The sequence below is a fragment of the Mustela lutreola genome, chromosome 3, assembly GCF_030435805.1.
Source record: "Mustela lutreola isolate mMusLut2 chromosome 3, mMusLut2.pri, whole genome shotgun sequence".
NCBI lineage: Eukaryota > Metazoa > Chordata > Mammalia > Carnivora > Mustelidae > Mustela > Mustela lutreola.
In genome coordinates, this window is record NC_081292.1 from 156,651,129 (window position 1) to 156,678,148 (window position 27,020).

Consider the following 27,020-nt stretch of genomic DNA (forward strand, 5'->3'; position numbering starts at 1 on the left):
AAGCGTCAAGCAATGTTGTTTGATTATTGACTTTTATTGACTTCCTGAAATTGATTCTGAGTAAAACTAGAAAACAGACACCAATATTTCAAATCTAGAGAATGAAAGGAGCCTTCTTAAACATGATGAAAGAAAGCAGGATGCCCTTAACATAATTTTTGTAAGACGGCCTGGAGACAGAGCAACTTTTTGCTAAGTAGTATTTACCTTCGAGTGCCTGTCATCATGTTCTGTATAATCCATAAGAACATATGTATTTCTTGCTTTCATAGACAGAAAAATGGCCAAAATGAAGTCTAAGGAGAATTTCGTACAGGTATCCAATCCCTCCCTTCCTCCCTTTCCTCTTTTGTTCTGAGTCCTTCTCTATTCCTTACTGTCCTGTTCTTTTCCTGTTTGAGTTGAAAGCATAAATAAGTTATTTCCACTAGCATTGTCATCGCTGGCGAGGCTGAGCCATTTCTTGTCCCCTATAGCAATTCTATAAGCAAACTTACCCTTTTCTCTTCGGTGCTATTGTTACTATTGGAGTAGAATATGGTCCCGGCTCCTAAATCGTTGGTCATCCAACGGGTGAAAAGTTGAATGACAAAGGTGTTGATATTAATGTAGTAGCACTTTAATTAAAAATCCAGATTTTAACTGAAAATTTGTTTAACTGATTTTATCCTTTTCATTAACATATCTGCCTCATAAAGGGTTTTAAACCTCCCATTTGTGCTTGCAACGGAAGAAGCAAACGCAAGTAATTTATCTACTTGCCAGCCTCAATAAATGCTATACTGATGTTTTATAGAGAATTTAACTTCAAGAGAAATGTAACAGTAGTTGTTGAAGACACAAAGGAATAAGATATAATCTTGATACGTGAGATATTCAGGCTTTAGATACCTATATAAATAAATATGTGATAAGGTGGTGATGTGGAAATTGAGGAAGAAATAACCAGAAGAAGTCATTTAATCTTGAAGAACGAAAAATTTTCCAGGTGGCAAAGCGTGTGTGTGTGTGTGTGTGTGTGTGTGTGTGTGTGTGTGTGTGTGGTTGGAATAGTAGGCAGGGGAGCAGCCTTCAAGGCAGAGTGTACCAGATAAGGATGATATAGTATGATGGAAATCTGTGCTGTCGCTAGAATAACAGGGCTGGTGAGCTTGAAGCTAGAAAGGTAGTTTGGAACCAAATGAAAACCCTATTTAAATGCTAAGATATGGACCTTCAATCTCACTGGGTATGTGTGTTAACCAATACACTTGAGTGATGGATCGATACTATGCTTCTATATATCTGTGTTAACCAATAAACTTGAGTGATGGATCGATACGATGCCTCTATAATCTGTTAGGGAAGTGTTTACTAGGGAGGAAAGTTGGGTTTAGGGTGGTATTATAATTCCCTAGTCTTTAAAAATACGTGTGACTTGCTGAGTGGGAACTGTACTAGCCTCTATGTTCCATGCAACATAGAGGGTTGAATTAGTGACTCCCAGAACAGACTAGAATCCTTAGCATCTTTAAAACACAACAGCTTAAATCCCTTCTGATGCATCAGATAGTCATGCATTTTTTAAAAGTAGTTATGTCTTTTTACTCTTAGATAACCATATACTCTAAAATATCTGGAATCCAATGCCTGAAGAGAAGGGTTTGCAAACAGCATAAGTCATTTTCCTATATCCGACCTGCCATTTTTTTCACGTAAAATAAAAAGGAGATCAAGAAAGGACCTGTGGATAAAAGCTTTCTGCTTTGCCAAACATGCTTGCTCACCTGACCAATCATTTTTAAAAAGCCAGATTATTTATACAAACTGCTTGGCATGGCATTACTGATCCTAACTCTACTTGTCTGACTATAGTCATTCCATAAGCATCATGAGAGACAAGATTGCTTCCAATAAAGCTTCATTTATGGCATCTTAAGGGAAAGCACTTTGAATTGATATTCCCAATCCCTATCCTCTTAATGAAATTTACCAGTAGCTTAAAAAATTTTTCTTTTGTATGTTTGCTCAGCACTTAGCTCATTATAGACATTCTGAAGAATGGAGCACATTCCATTAAACAATTTGAACAAAAGTAAAGTGTAAATAAGTATAAGTGGCATAGCTTCGTGCTTAGCGCCCCCGCTGCAGCTGTAGGAGCACAGACCGTGTCTGTCTCGTTTGTGCCTCTGTCTCTAGTCCCCGGCACATAGCAGGTGCTCAGTAAACACCTGAGGACTAACGAGACAATGCATACACTCCCTTTCCTTGTGACTTGGCTTGCCATGGTTATCCAAGGGCAAAAGAAAGTAATACTTGCTCCATGACTACTTGGGCTCATGAGTTAATGTTTGCAAAGAGCTTTGAACTTCTTGGGAAAAAGAATGGTGTTTTTGTTGGCACCGTGTCATGTTTGCAGTGGCTCGTGAATTACTCCTCCTTCTCTTCCTCCAGCTGCTCGCACTGTGCCCTCCCCCAGCCCTATGCCAGGCCAGGATCTCACAGAGGACAGTTGCACTCCTTTTCCTGCCTTCCTCCAGCCACCTCCAGTACTCCAGGAGAGGTAGGGACAGAGCAAAGATTTCTCTCAGGCCTCCTAAGAGACTCCGGGGTAATGGAATTCGGGTCAATCCTAAGGACTCTTAGAGCAGCAGGAGTAGAGAGGGATGTAGGTTCTTGTCCCGCCATGGAAGAAGCTGTTAGGTTAGACAGGCCGATCTGTGAGGACTAGATTCTGAAGGTGAACTAGAAGCCATCATACGGGCAACTGGGAGTAAGAGCCAGCACAAGTGGTTTCTTTTGTGTATATAGTTTTAAATACATAATACGAAGCTTTGACTAGTAACTGGCAAAAAACACAGTTTCATTACAAGGAACTCCTAAGATAAGCCGATTGCTTTTATATGGGTAGAACTTGCAACTGTTAGGACTACTTTCTCTGTAATTCCTCAATATTTGATAGTGACAAATAAAGGGGTTCTATTTCACAACAGATACTGGCTTCAGTGTTTTCCAATGTACTTATGACTACAAAAATCGCATTTATTTTTAGGAACTCAATAATTAAGCAGTTCAAGTGTGACTTGGGAAACAAGAGTTTTTGTTTTTGCTTTGTTTTGTTTTAGTAAGAACAGCTGTCCCTTATGAACAAATTCGAGAAAAAGAGGTTTTTTTTTTTTTTTTTTTTTTCAGGTTATCATATATTGACTTTCAGCTGATCACACACAACAAATATCTCAAAGGAATGCAGGGAGTGCTGGTTATAGGCAGAATAACCAAATTGACTATCAGTGACAGGGTTTGCCTTAAAGGCAGGAACAGTTCCATTTTCCACAACTTTGAAGTGACTTGTTTTCCAAACCAACTCATGAGGTTTCCTCTGTGTGTGGAAAATTTTTTATTACATATATTTTTTTTCCACGATACACATTTGTATGCTTGTTGCTGTACATGTACCAAATGTGTTCTCTCTATATATTGTTCCTAGGGACTGGAAATGGATGTCATGTGGACAAAAACGAACCTGGTTTCCTGTTTAAAAAGCCACATAAACAATGCTTGTTTTGTTTCCAAAAAAATCTCAGGTAAGTCTGGCTTTAGTTGACAGCATGAAGTTAACCAAAAGTCTTATATTTTGTTTAAAAAAATTACAGAAGGGAACTTTTCTCCAATTAAATTGGGCTCAATAATCTGAAAACAAACACAAGCAGAGTTTATTGTATAGTTATATAAGCAGCATTTGAAACTCTGAGAGCTTAATGTCCTCATTAAAGCCACATGTGAAACATTTATTTGAGAGCGACTCCAGATAAGAAGTGCTTTCCTTCTCCACCTGATTCATTATCAAATGAAGGACCCTGGTTTTCCATTTGTTTGGGGCTTGAGAATCGCATAGGCATTATTGACTTCTTGTTGTTTTTTTTTCCTCTTTATTTGTGAGGTATTTGATTCTAGGCAGTTTGCCCACATCTTAAAATAAACAGATGGGATCCCCCTTCAAGGAAAGAGGAGGAGGGCAGTATGAATTAGGGAGAGATCAAATTTCTTTTTCAGAATGTTAGTGTCCTGTGGTATTGCAGGGGACTGTAAGTTCTCGGAGAGAAGACAGCAGGAAATCTTGGGAGCCCCGGCTCAGAGACCAGGAGGAATCACTGTCTGAGATTTGCCACCCAAAGTTCTATGGTAAGTTTGAGTTTGGAATGTGTGGGTTGATTCTCATTTTGTGTTATTTTCTTGTGGTCGGGAGAGGAGGAAGTGAACACGTTTTAATGAAGTGTAATATACTAAGATAAATAAAATATTGGAGGAAGTATTGCTGGGAATTCCTCATTTAAGGTTTCTTTCCTAAATATTTTGGACTTCTTCTCTTTGTTACTCAGTCTCTCTTTTTTGTTCTTGTTATTCTTGTTACTAGAATTCTTCCACTTTTTCTTTACTAATAGGGTAGGTGGATTTGCTAATAGGGTCAGTGAATTCCCTTGGTGGTGGGAATGTCTTCTGTAAAAGCAGATGTTAAGTTTGTGACAACCTGACCATTTTTGGTCATAGCCAGAAGGTCCAATAGATATGGAAGTGCGAAATTACAGCAAGGAAAAGGGAAAAGAGAAGAGAATAGACTAGAAAGGTGGAAGTTCTTATTTAGAGAAAAGAAAGATGGTGAGGAGCCAAGTTTAAGTTGGCTAAGCACTGCACTCAAACACTAGTGATGAAGACTGTGTAAGGCCACTCATGGAAATCCACTGTGTGTGTGTGTGTGTTCATGGAAATCTACTGTGTGTGTGTGTGTGTGTGTGTGTGTGTGTGTCCTTAACTTTGTATCATCTACAAAGAATAAACAAACAAATACTTATTGAACAGGGCCACCTGGGTGGCTCAGTGGGTTAAAGCCTCTGCCTTGAGCTCAGGTCATGGTCTCAGGGTCCTGGGATCGAGTCCCGCATCGGGCTCTTTGCTCAGCAGGGAGCCTGCTTCCTCCTCTCTCCCTGCCTGCCTCTCTGACTACTTGTGATCTCTATCAAATAAAGAAATAAAATCTTTAAAAAAAAATTTATTGAACAAAAAAGCTATCTCTTTTTGTAGCTGCTGCAAGAAATAAAAAGTTTAGCAAGCTAGTTTCTCTCGGGTCCTTTCTGTGTGATGGGCCTTAAGAAGGCAAGCAGAACTCAGACAGAGGCAGCTGAAACCCAATAGAAGTTGCAGCCCAAAAGTGAGCGAGCAGGGAGCAGATCACCCAGTGCTCCCTCAGACCCTCATGAGGGCAGTCACACTTCTGGGTTACACCACCAGGGGTCAGGGCATTGTCGTCAGGAAAGCTTTTTTAAAGGACATAGGGTGTCAAAGGCACAGGACAGGGGATCTCACACTTTTAAGAATGACAAGTGTTTAAGTTCCGGGGTCTTGCCTGTGGTGATTCTGATTCAGGAAGCTGGGGTGGGAAGTGAGGGTGGGAAGTGGGGGAATATCCCCGGGAATCTTCAGCTTGTAAAAGAGGCAGGTATTGAAGGACCTCACGTTCCAGATAGATGTGTGGGCTTTCTCTAGCTTGTTAATCTTATCAGAGGACCCTTGGTTCAGAGACCATCAGGAAGGAGCCTGGCTCGGAGAGACACTCACGGCAGGTGAGTTGAAGAGGTAGAGTCTTTGTCACACAGACCTGGCTTTGAATCCCCTGTGGCTTTGCACAATGTGCTTTTCTTGGCTGAAATTCAGGTTTCTCCTTTTTAAAAAAGGGCAACCATATTGTCTACCTCTGGGATTTACAGAAATAATGGACGTGAAGCACTTAGAAGAGTGGCACAAAATAATGCAATTAGTAAATACTACCACCTGCGGTGGGGAGAGAAGGGGGAATATCAGTGCTAAGCCCTCTGTGGCCAGGAAAATGGTCTGGGGCAGACAGAGCTAAGGTGTGACCAACCAGAAGGCTAGCTCTTAGATCTTGGAGGTCCAGGGGCAAGTTCTGAAGATAGACCATAGACCAGAAGATGCATAAACATGAGGGTGGGAGAAACACTTTCTCAAATGTTTCCCAGGAGTGGTAATAAGGAACCCAGATGCACAGTTAATTGGAATTGGAATTGATCCCCAAATAGTATTTAAGTCAATAGTTCATTGATTTTTCTCAGGAAAACCTTTATAAGAACTTCTAGAAGGGAACAAAGTGAAATGCATCAAATGCAGTGATTTGTTCTTATCTGCCATTCACCCTACATGGAAGGAGTAATGAATGAGGAGAAAAATGGAAAGGAACAGGGACTACAAATCATAAGGCTGTAATGAAATGAAATCCTTTTCTGGTAATTCAGTGTGATGTCGGGTCGTACTGAACTGGCTGGCTCGCTTGCTTGTGACTGTTGCCAAGGTACTCTCCCAAGATGAAGCACGAAGGGTAGAGTAAACAGGCTGATACCTTAGTTAGGTGCCTTTCTTCAAAGACAAAGATAAAATTTAGAGGCACTTAAGTGCACTCTATGACTGAAACAGCCAACAAATTAATGGATGGGGGAAAAGAGGAACCGGTGGGAGTGTGATGCAACCAGACTGTCCCTAGAACTTCCTTGCTACCCCGAATGCCCTTCTGATCCTGATGCACTGTGATAAGGTATAGATGGTGAGACAAATCCCAGTAGCTTCATATTTTCACCTGGGAGATAGTCCCTAAACTGGGGTACCTAAGGTATTGCCAAAGACTAGCTCTTTTGAAGAATTTTGTTTATTCTGAAATAGAAATTTTTCAGTGATTTTCCATAAACTCAAGTTTCAACTTAAATGTATTTTAACCAGTGCTGTTACTTCTCTGGATGCTACTGATAGCTTCTCAGTAAATAACCATGATAATGCATGGCAATGACAAATAAGTGATGAAGAAAGAAATGTTAGGAGGAGTCACCATTTTTAGGGCTCTCATGCTCTCCTAGGTATTAGGCTGGTTTGATTTCCTCCTTGATCCTTATACTGACCCTGTTAGGAGGCATCATTGTGGAGATTTTCTTTGTTAGGAGGCATCATTGTGGAGATTTTCTTTGAACATTTTAAGAAGCCACAGAAATAGCAAATAGTAAAACTGAGGTTCAGATCCAGGTCTTTCTAACTCTAAAATCCATGTTTCTAGTCCTGTAAAATACCGTATATCTGTCTACTAAGTGCATTTGTAGTAAGCCTGTAGAGTTTGCTCGTGGATTCAGGGTGTTCTATTGTTCAAAAATACAATGCGAAGTGTGTGTATTGTCCCCTCCTTCACTTTTCACTTGTGAGCACGTTAAGGGAGCTCTTTTCCTAACAGCAAATATATATGAAATTTATTTACTTACTTATTTATTAATTTGAGACATGAGTTACTGACTAGTCTGAACTTGCTTGCTGGCATATACATGAAAGTGACAATTTTTTTTTTTCTCCAGTTACTTAAGCCTGGTCAAATTTCCCTTTTCCTTGGGCAGATACCATCATCTTTGTTTTTTCTATAAAAAAAAATGAAAACAAAACACACTGATTCTGTGTTATAAAAATTCAGTTTCGGGGTGCCTGGGTGGCTCAGTGACTTTAAGCCTCTGCCTTCTGTTCAGGTCATGATCTCAGGGTCCTGGGATCGAGCCCTGCATTGGGCTCTCTGCTCAGTGGAGAGCCTGCTTCCCTCTCTCTCTCTGCCTGCCTACTTGTGATCTCTCTATCAAATAAATAAGTAAAATCTTTAAAAAAAATTCAATCTCAATCCAATTTAAAAGTATGTCCTTTGACATCATCTGTTAGTATAGGTCTTAACATGGAAGGATGGGCTGTGGTATGCCTCTGGGATACAAGGCTCTCTCTCCCTCTCCAAGGCTACTATAATTTGAGGAGATTTGGGACAGGGAGGAAAGAGAAGAAAAGGACAATTTTCTTACATTTCATGGTGAAGTTTTCGTCCTTCTTCTGTTCAGAATTTTGACTCTATCTCTGGTTAATGTTGAGTAGCGGGTTGTGGTCCTGTGTAAGGTAGGCATCCCTATGGCAGTTTTCAGAGTGCTCTTTGGGGTCTCTCCAAATTAGTGAGCTGGGAGATCCACCTCCAGTATGATCTTATCCACATAACACCTCACTTCCTCAACACTACCACCCAGCCTCCTCCTGCTAGGTCTTCTTGGTCAGCAGCCCATGCTTGCTCATGGAATATGGGAAGACAGGACCAACTAGCATCTTCCCCTGAGTCTGCTTGGTCCACAGAAAAAGGTTGCAAGTTTCCCCATGGCTCTGTCCTCTCTCCACAGCTCTTTTTACCCTCAGTTTAAATAGATACAGTAAGTAAATTGACGAGGCCACGGCTTATGCAGATGTCAAAGTTAGCCAGGGCACACTGGCATCCCCTTCCTACAACCTCCCTCCCTGGATTGAAGAATAGTTCTCTTGGTGCCTCCTGAACTGGGCTTAGCAGTAAGTGTGTGTCTTCAGGGAGTGGATCAAATACTAGCACTCTCTTCCACCCTCGTCAAGGGACCCACACAGCCTTGAAGACTTGCTACTTCTCTTTTCTGGCTCCAGCCATGCTTTTAGACTTCCCTGGGGAAGGGGAGGGCACAGTCTGAGGCGGCAATTGAGAACAGCAGAGCCATTTACCCTTTCCTGCGGGGAGCCTGGAAGGAGATGGAAGCCGCAGCTGTTCTCCAGCTTCTTCATCCCAATATTGGAGTCCTAATGACTCATTGCAGGGTGGCAGAAAGACTTACACTTAACAGCTTTGTTACATGTGTATACTTCTTGGGGCAAAAATTAATTGATATAAAATGAAAAATGTCTTCTTTATAGAAGACACTGTCAAGACAATGAAAAGGCAAGCCAAAGACTGGTAGAAAATACTTCCGAAAGACATATCTCTTGTAAGACTGTTATCCCCCAAATACCGAGAACACTTAAAACTCAATGATAAGAAAATGAACAAACTGATGAAATAAATGTGCAAAAGATTTGAACAGACTCCTCTTCAAAGAGGATATACAGATGGTGAATAAGCCTTTGTATGATGCCTAGTATCAAATGTCATTAGGGAATAGCAAATTTAAACAACAATGAAATACCACTACATACCCATTAGTACAATGAAATCTAAAACATTGACAACACCGAATGCTGGCCAGCATATGGAGCAACAGGAACTCTCATTCATTGCTTGTAGGAATGCAAAACAGTACAGCCACTATGGAAGACAGTTTGGCAGTTTTTTACAAAATTAACAATACTCTTACCCTCAAATGCAATGATTGCTCTCCTTGATATTTACTTAAATGAGTTAAAAAAACAAAAAAAAACTTAATGTCCATAAAAATCTGCATAAAGATGTTTATAACACTTTTATTCATAATTTCCAAAGCTTGGAAACAACTAAGGTGTCCTTCAGTGGGTGAATAGATAAACTGTGGTATGTCCACACAATAGAGTATTATTCAGTACTAAGGGGAACCTGGGTGGCTCAGTGGGTTAAACTTCTGCCTTTGACTCTGTTCTTGATTTCAGAATCCTGAGATCGAGCCCCACAGAAGCTTCTCCACTCAGTGGCGAGTCTGCTTCTCCCTCTCCCTCCGCCTATGTGATATCTCTAATAATAATAATAATAAAATAATATTATTCAGTACTAAAAATACTCATTAGCTAAAAATAGCTCTAAAAATAGCTAAAATAGCTCATTAGCTATCAAACCATGAAAAGAAATGGAGGAATAATAAATGCATAATACTAAATGAAAGAAGCCAATCTGAGAGGGGCACCTGGGTAGCTCAGTGGGTTAAGGCCTCTGCCTTCAGCTCAGGTCCTGGTCCCAGGGTCCTGGGATCGAGCCCTGCATATGGCTCTCTGCTCAGTGGGGCGCCTGCTTCCCACCCCCCTGCCTGCCTCTGCCTACTTGTGAACTCTGTCAAATAAATAAATAAAATCTTAAAGAAAAAAAAAAAAGCCAATCTGAGAGGCTACATACTGTGTGATTCCAACTATATAATCTCAAAAAGGCTATGGGGACCATAAAGAGAAGTGATTTAGGAGGAGGGAGGGATGACTAGGTAGAGTGCAGAGGATATTTAGGGCAATGAAACTAATCTGTACATATTACAAAGGTGGATACACGTCATTAGGTATTTTTTCCAACTCATAGAATGTATAACAGAAAGCGTGAACCCCAATGTAAACTATGGACTTTCGGTGATAATGATGCACCAGTGTAGGTTCAGTAATTGTAACAGATGCCCTGTTGTGGGACATTGATAGTGGGAGAGACTGCCCATGTGCAGGGGTAAGGGGTAAAGGAGAACTCTATACCTCCTGTACAGTTTTTTTTTTTTTTTTTGGCTCTAAAAAATAAAGTCTATTGAAAATTAACTTATATTAAAACTATTCTAATAAAGAGTCACAGGTAACCAAAAAAGAGAAATCTGCTTTCCAAATGCATAACAGATTTCTTCACATCTGTATGGGACCAAGTAATCTGTTCTATGTTTGGCTATCCCTTGGACAGAGAACGCCTAGCAAATGATAGATGCAGTTTAGTCTTCTACCTCCTCTCTGTATTGTATGCTCGGGGATGCTGATCCTGAGATGACTAGGCAGCAGCCCAGGTGGAAGGGTGCAGACACCTCTTCCTGGAAGCCTTCTCCTCGATAGTGCAGCCAGCCAACCTCAAGGCTGCAGAGAACTCTGCATCAGTTACAGTTCTGAATGATGTAACTCTACAGTGAGTCATTGTTACCTAAAAAAATGACAGCTGGGATTCTGTTTTCTTAGAACACTCTTTTCTCTGTTCACGACTTCAGTTGGTCTTTAGTCCGTACAAGAAGCCGAGAAAGACAGAACTGAACTGTCAAGTCAGACATGGTATAGCTCTGAGGTATTTAGTCACTTGTGCCCAACTGGCATTTCGCTACTGCAATTTTATTTCACATTTAGTGTGGACATCCATTCTGTGCCTCGGTCTCTCAGACACCCACTATCAACATGAGATGTGGCACACAACGAATATAAGTGATTTTAAATTACATCCATGCCTTTTGTGAAAGTTGTTCCTATAGTAACTATGTATTGTTTATCATCAGAAAATAAATAAATCTATTTCCATTTGAAAACTTAATGCAAGGAAAAATAGCTAAAGTAGTTATGAAAATTTTGAAAGATGAAGGTTACATGGGCTTGCCCTGTTAACAGGACAACAACTAGCCTGCACTTTTGTGGCACACTCTACGTTTCCAGCACTGGTCTGAGCTCATTATTTTACAAACTAATGTAATCTTCACAACCTCGTGAGGAGACAAATATTGGTATGCCCACTTTACAGAGAAGGAAACTGAATCACAGCAAGGCCATAACCAGCCCATTGTCAGTTAGCTAGTAAGAGGTAGAATTAAAATCAGAGAACAAGCACTTAGCTCCAGAGCAGAGTTCTTTATCACTCTACTAGGTTACAAAAAACAAAATAGTAAGAACAACATTGCATTAGCTAAAGATTGGAGCTCTTAATATAATAAAAATAAATAGACTGGAAATAGAATGTAGAAAATCTTAATAGGAAAAATGAAGCACCATAAATCAGTGAAAGAGAAGGTGGTAATTTTACAACATTACTTGGGGAAAGTAGTTATTTAGACTTTAAAAATTCAGTTTAGTGTACCCCCCTTCCATAAAAATAATTATCCATTTTATCCCAAATAAATTCAGGAGTTAAATCTAAATAGTTAAACCAAAATAACTTGGAAGAAATATAGATGAGTATCATCTGATCTCTGGACGAAAAAGGATTTTCTAAACTTAAGAGGAATTATGAAAATCACAGAGGAAAATACTGATGGAAAAGATAAAAATTTTCTGCATTTCATAAGACTGGAAGAAAAGATAAACAGCAAACATATTTAAGAAATCGTAATTTGCCATACACACCTGTAAGGAAACCACAAAGGAGGAATGGAAGTGGCTAACAAAATATGAAACATACTCACCCTCTAATAATACAAGAAAAGCAAATTTTCAAAAATTCAAATTACAACAAAAATTATGTAGCATTTTTCACAGAACAAGTTTTAACTGGTAATAATCAAGGTTGTCAGGAGCTCTGCAGGGTGGATGGATGGTTTCAAGTACAACCTTTATTTTTTTTTTAATAACAAAATTACAGACTTCATTTAGATTTCCTCAGTTTTCCCAGTATTTTTCCCATAATTGTTGTTATTATTTTAATTTTTTTACTATGTCATTTTAATCACCATACAGTACATCATTAGTTTTTTGTGTGGTGTTCCACAATTCTTTGTTTGTGTATAACACCCAGTGCTCCATGCAGTATGTACCCTCCTTGATACCCATCAGCGGGCTCACCCATCCTTCCATCCCCTTCCCCTCTGCAACCCTCGGTTTGTTTCCTGGAGTCCATAGTCTCTCATGGTTCCTCTCAATGTACAATGTACAACCTGCCTAAAAATAATTTACCAATAGCCATCAGAAGTTTGAAAACAGCCATATTTTTCTTTTTTTTTTTTTTTTAAGATTTTATTTATTTATTTGACAGAAAGGAGATCACAAGTAGGCAGAGAGTCAGGCAGAGAGAGAGGGAGAAGCAGGCTCTCTGCTCAGCAGGGCTGCTGAGGCAGATGCGGGGCTCCACCCCAGGACCCTGAGATCATGACCTGAGCCGAAGGCAGCAGCTTAATCCACTGAGCCACCCAGGCACCCCTAAAACAGCCATATTTTTCAAATCAGTATTTTTATATAAAGATTTATCCTAAGAAAATGGTCATGTGGGCATATATTTATGTTCAAGTTTTCATCACATCATCATTTCTAATAGTGAAATGTTAGAAACTACTTAATATTTAATAAAATTGGATTAGTTGGTAATAACTGGAAAATATAGCATAGCTATAGAATGCGCTATCCCACCACACTAAAATCATATCTTGAGTAGTTCTTAGTGAGAAGACAACATGGCCGTTAGATAGTGCTTTAAGTGTAACAAAAGAGGATACAGAATTATTTACGCATCCAGTCAAAAATAGTAACAATACGAAAGGACTTGAAGGATCGTGAAAAGTGTTCACCATGGTTATAAGTAGTGGTAGGGATTTCTATGTCTCAGAAGCTGCCTAAAACAGAGATAATAATGGGGGAAATTTTTTTCCAATAAAAAAATAAGAAGTAGAGGGGCAATACAGGGACAAAGGAAAAAGGGCAGATCATTGAAAATGGTGAGAGGCATCCAAGTATGATCTCAAATTAGAGATAATGACAGAGCAGGAAGAAGTCTAGAGTGAATAAAAATAATGAAACCATTAACGCTCTTGGTCAGCCCCTTCAAAACAATAGTCTTTTTTTAATAATTTTTTTTAATTTTTAATAAACATATAATGTACTATTAACCCCAGGGGCACAGGTCTGTGAATCGCCAGGTTTACACACTTCACAGCCTTCACCATAGCACATACCTTTCCCCGAGGTCCATAACCCAACCACCCTCTCCCTACATCCTCCCCCTGACAACCCTCAGTTTGTTTTGTGAGATTAAGAGTCTCTTATGGTTTGTCTCCCTCCGGATCCCATCTTGTTTCATTTAAAAACAATAGTCGATAGAAAAAATGCAAGGACAGTTAGTTGCTTCTCTCTCTTAACTTTGGTCAGAGCTGCCAATCCATCCCCTGGGATACGTTGATAGAAGCTAGTGTTTCTCTAAAACAGACCAGTTCTCTGTTCAAACTCTTGTTTTTACAGGTGTCACATAGATTTTCAGTGTTACCTCTAAAATGTCTGGCTAAGATGTTTTCAGAGAAATGAATCTTGGAATTCGGTCTCTAACATTTCTCTTTGATTAAGTCTGTGAACTCTCTAATTCACATTATATTGAAAATTGGGGAGGGGGCTGCAACAAAGGTAGACGTAATTGGTCTATTAACTGTTGCCTTCATTTTTCTATAAACACACACAGAATTGGACAGCTTTTCTCCCTGTCATTTCAATTGGATTTTCTAAAATGTCTTAGAGAAATTTGAAGGTCTAATTACATTTTACAAATTCTTGTCCCCCCGACCCCCCACCCCCAACCCCGGGAAGTTGGATATATTTGTCTCCTGTAGTCTCTGCTCCGTATTCAGGAGGATTTATTTCCCTGCATTTTTAGTTCTCATCTCAAACCCTTCCAGAGTTGGACGCTAACATGCTTGTTTTCAACATACTGGATCCCTGGTCCGCACTCAAGTTTATGTTCTCAGTTTATTTCTCCTTAAGTTACTCTGGGATCTCTTCCTATGTTCCCTTGTGCTAGCCTGCCTACTGGCACCTAATCCCAAGTATCCATAGTGAGTGGACATGTATGTAGGCATGGTAGAAAAGAGTGTTGTCTTTCTATTCCTTTTTGGGAGGTATCGATGTATTTGGTTCAAACATGACTGTAATCATTTCTAATAAATTTGAACAGAAAAAAGGTGTATCTAAAGCTGAAATTTCCATTGAGTCATCGCTGAGCTGTTTTATATAGAGAAGAACATTTTCTTTCTCCTCCCTTAGTAACATCCCGTGGGCTTCTACATCAGCCCAGGATAGGCGATTCTGGCTGTTGGATCTGAAAAGGTGATGTCGTCGGTGCCAAAGCACGAGTCATCGTGGCGTGAGCATTGTTTCATGGCTTTGCTCTGTGGCTCCTAGGAGATGGTGCGTGTGAATTCACACTCCGCCATGCTCTCTTTCTTTCCTCTTCATCTCTATTTTCTCTCTAAGGGCAGTTTTGGCTGTCACCAAACACTGTCTCCCAAGCGCCAAATTTTCAAATGGTGTTGTGCCTATTTATAGGACCGTCTTGTCACTTGGGCCAGTTCGACTTTCAGTGAACACATGCCTACGGGTAGTAGAGCTGTGATTTTAGCTACTGTTTTTGTGAATATAGAAGTCACGAACAGAATTGTAAAATGCTAATTTAAAAATCAGAATGTCTATAGGTGGGTTCAAATGCCTGTGCAGTCACTCAGTCTCTTCAGAGGTGTGGGGCTAGTTTAGCCTGGGGTTGTACTCCATGTCATATAAACCCCTTTGTGCCCTGTTAGAAATCCTGGTGCAATGGACCTGTCAGGTAACCCTGTCGCTGCGTCTACCTCTAGCATTCAGTAATTTGTTTAGCAAATCTGAAGAGAGTGCCAATCGCCAGGCATTCTGGTAGGTGCGAGAGACACAAGTAAAACAGAGTTGAGACCCTGCCCTGAGGGAGCTTACAACCTACTAGAAAATATGGAAAAGAAAGAGCCAGTTAATAATATGGTGTGGTAAGAAAAATCCCTCATGCTGTGGAAACATGTTGAAAAGAGGAATGCTCAGAATGGCTTTAGAAAGGATTGGTCAGGGAATGTTTCCTGGAGAGGCAGTCTAGAACCTGAAGGAGAGAGGCAAAACTGTGTGGGTCTGACACTTTCAGGTCCTTCCTCCATGGGAGGCACATACTTGCACAATGTAGATGACCAGAGCACACACAGGGATTCCAGAAGCACCAGGGTGCGAGGGCAGTAAATCATGCAAACTGAAATTGGCCAGGCTCTGGGAAAACAACAACCTTAATCAGCTGGTTTTGGGGGTGTTTGGCTTTGTTAAAATTTGGGAGCATTTTCTAAGTGTTACTAAATACATGTTGAACAAAAACTATATATAAATGGTGATTTTTTTTTTTTTCCTTTTGTGAACAAAAGTTCTGAATGTGTCTTGCTGGATCCTGGCTTTCTTCTGGTGTCGGACTACAGATCTCACTTTTTTGGAACTTAGTGTGAGGCCCAGACTGACCTCTGAGAATGGACCCACCTCATGAATAACCCCATCTGAGAGGATCTGTGTGGGCAGTTCCCCAGGATGCCTTCTTTTTGTTCTCCTCAGATTCTTTGAATCTTCCTCTCCTAATGCTTGCCATGATTGCTCTTCAACTTGATCTGCCTGTAATGTCCAGGGTCTCCACTTAACTCTTCCCTTCTCAGCATTCTTCTTGTAGTGTCCAAATATCCTCGTTCGTGTTATGATTACCCACCCCCTGCTATTACTTGCACAACTACTACAATCACTACTACGGTTTCTACTACTCCTGTTATTTGTACTTCTATTCCTCCCACTGCTGCTACTGCTAGTAAACTACTACTTGTACTACAACTACTACTTCTACTACTACTTCTACTACCACAGCTGTTATATCAACAGCCACTACTTCCACTACTGCTCAGAGTCCTACTACTTCTACTTCTATGTCTTCTACTACAGCTAGTGCCACTGCTATTTGTACTATTACTACTATTTGTACTTCTTAAAGATTTTTAAAATTTATTCATTTGAAACGGAGAGAGAGAGAGAGAACAAACATGAACAGGGAGGACCAAGGAGAGAGGGAGAAGCAGACTCCCTACCGAGCATGGAACCTGCTATGGGACTTGATCCTAGGACCCTGGGTTCATGACCTGAGCTGGCAAAGGTAGACGCCCAACCAGGCATCTTCTGTACTTCTACTACTATTGGTACTGCTGATACTACTACTGCAACTACTTCTGCCCTTCCTCTTCTTACCACTACTACTAAAGCATTTTGTTGTTGTTGTTATTGTTAAGTGACTATATTCCAGGCACAGTCCGAAGCATTTTTTCATATCTGCAGAACAATCCTGCAAACACAAATATATTATCTTCATTTTGCATGTGAGGTTACCAAGACACAGAGAGCTTAAAATTTTTTAGTTCATGGGTTATTATTCTCAGTTATGGAACATATTAGAAGTTAATATATAATATGTAGCAGCAAAGTGCTATTGGGCTCGGTATATAATCCCTGTGAATTAGAAGCCCCACGGGTCCTCGCAATTTTTTGGTCTGTGACCTACCAGCAGCAGCAACATGACTAGAATGGCCTGGTGTATTGGACAGTTCTCATAAGTTTCAAGTATTTTAGTCTTGGGCTGCTATAAGAAATACTACAGACTTGTTGATTTCATTGGCAAACATTTATTTCTCCCAGTTCACGCAGTTCATGGGACTAGGAAGCCCAAGATCACAGGGGCAGCATGGTTGGGTTCTGCTGAGAGCCCGTTTTCTTCTTGATCTGTGTCATATGCTGAAAATACGAGAGAGAGAGGCAAGCTCACTTGTCTTTTCCTATAAAGGCACTAATTCCATCATTAGAGCTCCACCCTTATGACCCAATTACCTCCCAAATGCCTCGGTGTTAAATACCAGCACATTGGGTATTAGGGTTTCAATATATAAATTTGCGGGGGTGGGGATGTCAACATGCAGTTCATAATACAAGCCTAACAAAGGATCTTCTTGGGGGCAAGTGGGCCTCGTTAGAGAAGAAACACAGTCTGGAAGACTTCAGAGTCAGCGGTCAGTGGGGAGCCCTGAATAGTCCTTCCTGGGGCAAGAGTGTCACTAAGGCGTTCATTTTCTGTTTTGTTTTCTTTTTGTTTTTGTTTGTACTGTCTGCTGAGTGTTGGTTGTCATGGGCTTAGAGATGTTATTTCTTGGCCAAAAAGGTAATCTGAGGTACTGTCATTGAAACCACAGCTCTTGGGGACAGGGAAAGAGGCACCTGGATTATCAGACCAACATTGTTAACACAGGCAATTTCCATGTAGCCCTGTAAGTATTGGGACTCTTTGACATACTCTAAAAGTTTTATTATTTTTTAGAAACCACTTTTTATGGAAAAAAATTTTACTTACTTTAAGAATATATAAAATAAAGAACACCAACTAAATAAAAAGTTTCTGCCTATGCTAGGTGAGGGGCTGTGTGCATGTGTGCACTTTGACAAATGGATTAGAAAGTGTAGAAATTCCTTACCTAGAGGGGATGAAGATAGAGCAGGTGTTAAAATGGTCCTAGTCAGATCACTGAAGAGGCAAATTTAGTGGTGGGGAAAGAGGTATGGACTGTGTGGCTAAGAATAGAACATGTATTCAACCTCAGGCCATGAGTTAGTGGGGCTCTATCTCTTGTTGTTTTGAAGTAATGTCAACTTCAATAGACATCTTTCTCCCCGACTTTAATGAGGTATAATTCACAAAATTGTAAGATATTTACAGTGTATAACAGGATGATTTGACATATACACACACTGTGAAAGTGTTTCGCTCCTTGAGCTAAATCATCCTATTGCTGCCCCATTTATCCCTTTCTTTGTTGTAGGAGAACATTGAAGTTCTACTCTCACATTAAATTTCAATTATATAATATAATGTTAGCAACAACAGTTCCATTTTCTACATGAGATCCTCAGACCTTATTTATCTTAGACGGAGAGCCTTCTTGTTCATGCAGACTTTGTGCTAAAGACTTGTGATAAAAGGGTACTTAAGATATATGAAAGAGATTCATTGACTCTTTGCTATCTGAACACAAACCTTCCTTTTACTTCCTTTTCCAGCATGTTTCCATAGAAAGAGACAATGGAAAGCAGGGGAAAATGGTCTGGAGGAGGGCTGGCTATGAGTAGAGAATCACATCAATCCTGTGTACAATGATGATGATGATGATGATGATTATTATTATTTTGCTGGTGGTTTCTGAACCAATTTTCAGAAGTCCCTGCTAAGTGTTGTCACTGAATCATTGTAGATAATGCTTTTCCCCTTCAAGAACTTCATAAAGAGATAATTAGGGATGCTTTGTGTCCCTACCCAATCCCACCCTATGTGTCAGGGAGAACTCGGAGTATGCAGCTTGTACAGTTTGTATATTCATTACAATTCACACGGACATTTGTTCATACTCACTACCCAGTGATGGAATCAGCAAGATTTGTTTGTTACATAGTCATTCTCTTGGCTTATTTAATTTTATCCCTGTTGATACCAAAAGGGATTTAAAGTGGCTACATTTTAGTAAAATTGAATAAGTTGGCTCTTGACCACATTTAGCATGATTTCTTTCTTTTACTATTTTTGTTGTTGCTTATTTCATTGTGAGCGTAGACAGTTCTCTTGCATTTGAGAAGCTGGTATCATCTCTAAGTAAGGAAAGGAAAATGGAGCTTTGAAACTGTGCCTGAAATGCCAGAAATTTGGAAGAGATCAAATACCTGATTCATTAGAAAAGACATCAAGCCCAGTCGCCTTTAAGGAGCTGAAATAATAGTTCATCTGTTTCTAAGATACTTGGGGAAGTTAAATCAAACAGGAAACAACAGAAGTTTCTGAGTCAGAGAGGAACTGCTCATTACTCATTTGACTTTGCAAGCATAGTGATGATGCCATTGCTCTGAAACATACAGCACTTTAGATAACTTATTGTCAGTTATCAAAATACTATGATAATACTCTCGCATCATGTCATCTCATGGGCAACTTCACCTTCTCCATTTCTTTTAGAGTACTCCAACCCTTCATACCCTTAGAACTAGACCATTTTCACAAACATTTTAGAACATGGGGCATTCTAAGGAAGGAGACATTAACCTAACCCTTTCTATCTTTTGGGTGACCTACACCATCCTATATAACTCCAGTGGGGAAACTACACATGAGAACAAATGGAAAGATCAGTGTTCCTCTGGTATGACTGAAACAATGCCCAGCTTCTCAAAATACAGGGAAAAACTGAACATTAGATGCAAACATACTGTAAACACTAATCTTGGCCTCCTCCTGTGGATGGCAGTCGTCTGTAAGAGGCAGGCAACTTATTACACCCAATGAAAACCATGAAAGGGAAGCAGAATGGGGAATTGGGATGGAAAGTTTTAAGTTAGTGGTCTCTTCACATTTTGGAAAAGGATTTAGTCAATGTGGCATTGGCAGAAGTTTAACAACTTTGTAGTCACTGCTGTCGTACACTCTCTTTTGAAATATACCTAAGAACACTGGTTCTTTTTACTCTTTCATCTTCCTAAAGCAACAGTCTGATTCTGTAACCTGGGACCCTCTGTCCACATGCCACAACAACACTCAGCAGCTCAGAGGTGCTTAAAGTTTTGTATTCATGTTGGTTGAGTCCTTCCTCAGGTCAGGCACTTGTGCAGCACTTGAATGTTCACAGAACCTGACAAGGCTGGCACTGTTTCCTACAGAGGTGAATGCTGAGGCATGGAGAGGAGATGCAGCCCTTCCCAGTAGCTCTCATTGCTTCACGGCATTCTGGCCCCATAAAGTGCTTGAAGCACTAGTTCATTCCCACCCCCCAACTTTTTAAATTATTATTTTAGACATTTAAACTGTTTTTGAAGTTATAGAAGTAAGTATGTGTATAAATAAGGCAAGGCTTAAAACATACGAGGAGATAGCCCTTCAACCCAAGGGCTGCTCCACAGAGGTAACTACCATTAATTTTAGTGTATTCAGAAATTGCCTCTGCATAAACCAGGATGTACACACATATGTGTGCACATTCATTTTCATGTGTGGATCTCTTAAGGTCCTTGTGTTATACCTTGACATATGATAGTCGTTTGTGAACGTGCTTATTTCTCTAAATTGACTGTGATCACTTGAGTTCATGCTATGCAATCTGTTCTGGTTATCCATTATTAAGTAACAAGTGATCCCAAGATTCAGAGGTAAAACTAATGACAGCTTTTTTTTTTTTTTTTTTTTTTTAATTTCTCATGGATCTGCAATTGCAGCAAGGCTTGGGAGTAAAATCATCTTTCCTCCACTCATCATCACTAGGGATGGCTCAGACGCTGGGGCTGGAGTCATGTGAAGGCTCACTTGCTTATGTGTGGGTGTTTGTGTTCCCTTCCAGCTGGGACCTCAAGTGAGATGGTGGCTGGGATTCCCACACATGGTCTTTCTGTGGAGCTGCTTGGCTTCCTCAGAATATGGTGGCTGGGTTGCATGCATCCCAAGAAAACAGGACAGAAACTATATATATATATATATATATATATATATATATATATATATATACTTTTTTATAACATATCTTTGGATGTCACAGAGCATTGTTTCTGTAGTGGCTATAGCCTTCTACAGACTCAAGAGGATGGAATGTATATTCTGCCTTTCCAAAATCACATGGTAAGGAAAGTGTGTGGTTAGACTATGTCTATGAATCCACCTTTTAAAAATACAACTTGCCTCAAGAAGCTTTTCATATTAAGCTCATCCCTCTACTGTCCTGATTCATCTCATAGCTTTGTATATAGCAGATGCTCAGTTAATGTCCACAAAATCGAATTGTTGAATCCCAGTTAGGAGGAGGAAAAGGAAGACGTTTTCGTACTGTGTTGGGCTACCAAGGATGGAGAGGTGGTGGCTGGTGCTCGTTAAGATATTCCCCATTACCTCAAAAGGATGATTGAAGTATAAAATCTCACCAGAGACAATTGCTAGGTGTTGCTGAGAAGGTGCTTATAAAATGACTCCCTTATGGTAGCTGGCAGATGTCTCTGAGCTGTCTTCTTTGCCCCAAATGTGTGTGAAAAGTGTCATTTGACTGTGCAGGAGAAACTGGGACTAGTGCTGTGCTGAGTTTCATGTGAGCAGGTGCACCAAACCTGCATCCTCTAGGGACCACAGGCAGAGCATAAAGGTCTGCCCTTTCCTCATGAAGCTCACATGAATTCCTCAAAAGCCTGAACAGTGGTTTGGCAGTGGCTAATGAGGATGAAAGTGAAAGCCCAGGTTAAAAATATGTGGCCCAAGGTCCAGGCTGTGTCCTATTGGCTCCTAGACTTTGTAAAAATAGTTATAATAGGTGTCTATGAGAGAAAAGCCTGGACATGATGGTATCTCTGTTGGCCTTCTGGTACCAACACAAGGTCTATAACACCCACAAGGTCTGGCATCAAGAACATACCTCTTGACGAAGCAAAGCAGAGCAAGCTACATATAGGAAGATGTGAACACAGAGCAAAGTCTTTACTCACAGAATTTGTTTCAAAACCCATTCCCAGTATGTCTTATTTTGTCTTTCTCGTTTCTCTATCTTCTCCTCTCCTCCTGCCCTTCATCCTCTCACACGTGGCTTTCTCACTCAGCTCTTTACCTCCTCTGCTCACTAGACATTGGCACATTTGTTGTCCTTTGGTGTCACATCACTCAAAGCGAAAATCCCAAATCAGACCAGGCTGACCCCTGGCAATAATCTTTCACCCATTTCCCCCCAACATTCTCATGTACACCTGCAATACACAGAGTTGTAGTCTCCCTCATCGGGGTTTTAACTGGGGCATTCGAGCTCCAAGTGTTCTGTTCTTCCTCCTAGTTTGGCCTTGGTAGTGTGAGAACATGGAATCACTAAGGTTCTGAGACAATGTGCTTATAAGAGCTTAGACCCCAAAATATAACTTTAAAAGAGTTTGTACTCATATTTAAGTGCCTTTGGAAAAAATTCTATCAGAGACAAGGGCACTATCTTTGGCCAACTGTTTCTGGCTCCCTGTAGGAGCTTCCTGTCATATTGTCTACATTGACTTCTCCCCCCATATGGGTACCCGTTGTCTTGTTTGATTCCATTTCCCCTTTAGTTTATTATTATTTTTAACATTCAAACTACTTTAATAAGACATTACTTTTGAATAGGTCATTAAAGGCCAACCTTCAGTTGCTTGCCAATCACTCCACATTCTTCTTCTACTGATAAGATTCACTAGGAGAGTGTTACTTCTTGGTAACCATTAGGAGTTGTCTCATATAGAAAAAGGAAACAACTGAAACAAATTCGATGACAGTCTTTGGATGCTCAACTCAGATTCTCTGGTTGGACATTAGTCTGAAGGGATGGTCAGACTGGAATTATCTAGTTAAGGTCCAGACACATATTTAGTGTACCTTTCAGAACTATTGCTTTTTAGAAAACTACAGAATCTTAATACTTTTGACCTCCAGAAATGGCTTCTGTAGTACTGGTTAAAGAGAGAATTAGATTTCCCAATGTGATTTAATTGTTGGACCTCAGAGTTTGACCTAGAATTTGTTGTTTACTAGAGTTTAGCTCCAGAGGTGGCAGTGAAGTTGGAGTCAGACAGTGGCATAAGATCATTAGGCTCCTTGCCATCACTGTCCATGGTATCATCATCCTTCCTATCACCCAGAATGTATCAGAATCCAACTCCCACTCCTATTGCACCTTACATCTAAGAGTCACTCTGTAAGTCCTATTCCTATCCTTCTCCTATGCTTCTATTCTTTCCCTTTTTTTCCTCCATGACACTGCTCTAGTTCAGCCCTTATTGTCTATTTCTAAGATTATGGCATTAGTCAAACTGGACTTTAGCTTTCTCCCTTCCAGTTATCTTATAATCAAGTCAATCCTCCTAAAATCTCCATCTAGTTGACTTATGCTTCTGCTCAAAAAATCAATGATTCCCCTTTTGACTATTGAATCAATTCCGAAGTAGTTTGCATAGTTGATAGAGCCTCCATCCATCCAGTCCTGGTAAGGTGTTTGGTAGCTCTCTCTTATCCAGCGGCCCACGCTGAAACACCAGCCTTGTTACCATCTCTGATCAATTTTTTGCATTTTCTCCTCCTGACGACTCTCTCTGTACTCTCGTCCACAAGCAGAATGTTGATTCTTCCATGACCACCATATCTAACTTTTGAAATTATACTAATATCTCTAAACTTCTTCTTCTTCAAAGACAACTCCTATCCCATCCCAAGGAGAAATTAATCTCTTGGTTTTGTCTTCTTGAAATTCTTTGTATCATTCTGTCTTTTATTCTGTGGAAGTAGGTATATTGATCTCCTACTAGATTATAGGCTCATTCTGGGTAAAGATGATGTTTTAAAAACTTCAGCAATTGTTTTCCTTAGCTTAGGGCCGGATATACAGTAGGCCTTTGCTAAACATTATTATTTTAGATTGAATTTTTACAGATTCTTTCTAGGGGTAAAAGTTAAATTTAATCCAGATTATCAACTCAAGTTTTTCTTTATATGAAGTGGGTAAAGCAAGTGTGGAAAATGTATGATTGGTTTGTTTTCTTACTACTATGGTTTTATGTTCCAAGTCAAACATTTTACATATGATTGAATAAAGAATACTTAAGGGATATAATTGTTGAATGATGATAAGACTGTTTGCTCAAACACTGGATGTACAGTGACTGCACTTATGTGTTAGAATTTATCAACTCTTGTAGATTAAAAATACCTAATATGTAGTAACACCGTTAGTTGCTCACTGGATATGCTGACATTGGAAGCCCTTGAATATTTTCGGTATATATACATATCTAATGCTTTTATTTTCCTCATGTCTTTTTAGAGGTGATTCCATTGTATGGTGTGCTTCTGAGATGTGAGACCACAATGTCGATCTTCAACTATACTGTCAAGATCCAACCCATATGTGAGCTAGCCTGAGAATTAGGGTCACAGAAAATTGCATAATGAAATTGCACAACATTGCTGTTTTTAAAGAAAAACTGCTTTTCTGATGTGTTGTTCTGAATCTTTCTTCCCTTGCATTAAGAACGATCACTTTCAGAACTGATTCTTTTTGTACTTTGTAACAATATTTAGTTATCCTGTTTTCAGTTTTGAATAGTGCATCATTTTTCCATCCCTACCTTCAGGTAATGTATACTTTCTTGGGGGTAATGTTATTCATAATGGACTTGCTTTTTCAGTCCCCACACATTGAACTATTTCTCTTGGGCACAGATCTCTTTTTTTTTTTTTTTGAAGCCAGTGGGAGCTTTGTTCACAGATGAAATATGTGGCAGGAAGGGGGTCATTTCCCACCTTCCTCTCTTGCTCTCTCTGACTCTTTCATCATGTGTAACAATGTTTTCCACTCCTCTGTAGATAAGAATCTTTTTGGTGAATTTTCTATATTTAACACCAACACTAAATGCTGTTAAGCAACATCAGCCCATTCTCACCACATCCACCCAGATTAAAAATGAGTCAAAGACAATTAGGTTACTCTAGTCATGCCACAAACTGATAATTTTTGGCAGTATCCTTCAGTCCTTACAGAGGCAAACAATGGGCTCTCTTCTGTAAATGCTAGGAGACAGACGAAGGGAATTTCTTTTTTTACAGCTTAAAAAGAAAATTTTTTTAAAGAGAATAAAATTTAAATTTTCTTAAATTTTGCATTCTTGATCTTTTGCTTGACTAGTTAGTGTGAGAAGGGTACTTGATGATACTCCATTCTTCTACGTAATCACTGGGTTTCATCCAACCCCCCCTTCCCTAGATGTCTTGCCTAATTTTATAAAATTTCAGGAAAAGAGACTTTACAAATTTTTGACAGTATATGCTAATGTTGTGTGGTCTTCCCTTTCCAGAAAATGTCACCTCAAGTTATCATTTAAGAGTAGTAATAACTAGGGCACCTGGGTGGCTCAGTGGGTTAAGCCACTGCCTTCAGCTCAGGTCATGATCACAGGGTCCTGGGATCGAGTTCCGCATCGGGCTCTCTGCTCAGCAGGGAGCCTGCTTCCCTTCCTCTCTCTCTGCCTGCCTCTCCGTCTACTTGTGGTTTCTCTCTGTCAAATAAATAAATAAATAAATAGTAGTAATAACTGATTGCTCTTGTCTGGACATCTGAGGATGTTAAGTCTTGTCCTCTTTCAGTCCACGAAAAAGCTAATACCAGGTCAGCTCTCATCCTTTATCCAAACCATGTAATTCAGGTCTTTGCTTCTTCCTGATTTCTTCTCAACTTTTTTTAAATATCCACAACTTATGATAGGCTAAACTTGGGGCTTTCTTTACTCTAAAGTTAGTCTCTGTATTTAAGTGTCTTCTATATGAAATAAACCAAGTGGGGGAAGTTTGCTTTTCACCAATCAGTTCAACTCTGGCTTTTCTGGTTAAGAATAATAAAGGACATTCTTAGTCCTACAACTTGAGTGTTTTCAGGTACATGGGATTAAGCACTTGACGTCTGGCAATACATAATTTCTACATATTCAGCTGTAAATTATTGTAAAACTGGTTTTTTAAACCAGGGCCATCACTCCCTTACCCTGAGTAATTTTATTTCAGCTTAATTTATTTCTTCTAATTTGTTTAGAAGAATTTTCTGTGTTCTTGGGCAAATCTAATACCAGATATGCTGACATGGGAAGTCCTTAAATATTTTGGTCTATGTACATATCTTAGGCCTTAATTCTCCTCAGCTCTTTCACAGACAAATTTCCTTGTCTGTCAAATGTAGCAGAGGAAGGGGATGTCCTGAGGACTTTTTTGCTTTACTAATATGTATTTTTTTGATTTCATGACTCTAGGTGAACTGTAGTGCCGATAGAAAGGTGATTAAAAAGGACAGCAGGGTAGACAGACAATAATCATAAAGCTAAAAATTATTTGGGTGTTAAGTAGAACCATCTTCCTCCCTCTGAAAGAGTCTTTCCCTAACTCAGGAAGTCTATGACTTTTTCTCTTCCCACTACTTTCCTTCTTATTCTTCATTTCTTATTTTCCTTCTCTTTCCCATTGTGTTCTGCTTTCTTTTTCTTTCTTTTCATTTTATTCTTCAAGAGGCAAAAACACATAATTTTCTAAGCAGCACACTTGGAACGTTTTGGGAATGACCATCCCGAGTTCTTAGTCTTGTGTAGACTCATATTGAACAAAAAGACTGTGGCAGTGTCCAGGTGTAGTTTTTACACTTTATTACTAGTATATTAAATTGAGTTTGCATTTCCCTAGTTTTCCACTTGAGACAACAAAGTCTTAGGAGAGGGAATATTTATTAAAGTGCAAGACCCCTTCCGTACTCATAACTTTTTTCCTTCTCATGAAAAAAGGGCATGTTAATTTGGTGTGCACTTTTAGTTCAATGGATTTTTATTGCTTCAGTTATATTAATCTTATTTTCTAATGAAATTCCAGTTACCATGGTTGAATCTATCTCCTTTCCTACCCCACATCAAATAATCAAGTACAAGGTAGTATTTTAGTTTATTTAATTTGAAAGAACAGGCAAAAGAAAATCAGCATTTTGGGTAATGTTGTTTTTTGTTATTGTTTTTTTCTTCATTTTATTTATTTCTTTTCAGTCTTCCAGCATTCATTGTTTATGTACCACACCCAGTGCTCCATGTAATAATATGCACCCTCCATAATACCCACCATCAAGCTCACCCAAACTTCCAACCCCTGCCCCTCCAAAACCCTGAGTTTATTT

General features: G+C 39.6%; 1 protein-coding gene across 2 annotated transcripts in view; it reads left to right on the forward strand.

Moving 5' to 3' along the window:
- The first annotated feature begins 2,407 nt into the window (after window positions 1-2,407).
- CYTIP (cytohesin 1 interacting protein) overlaps window positions 2,408-27,020 on the forward strand; it is an 82,435-nt gene continuing 57,822 nt past the window's right edge. Inside the window, exons 1-4 of one of the 2 annotated variants that reach the window (XM_059167288.1) lie at window positions 2,408-2,542; window positions 3,467-3,563; window positions 4,059-4,161; window positions 14,482-14,625. In XM_059167288.1, the coding sequence (XP_059023271.1) occupies window positions 14,623-14,625 (3 nt within the window). In that variant the 5' untranslated portion in view covers window positions 2,408-2,542; window positions 3,467-3,563; window positions 4,059-4,161; window positions 14,482-14,622. The remainder of the gene's footprint in view (window positions 2,543-3,466; window positions 3,564-4,058; window positions 4,162-14,481; window positions 14,626-27,020) is intronic. The other variant, XM_059167287.1, reaches the window with a different exon arrangement.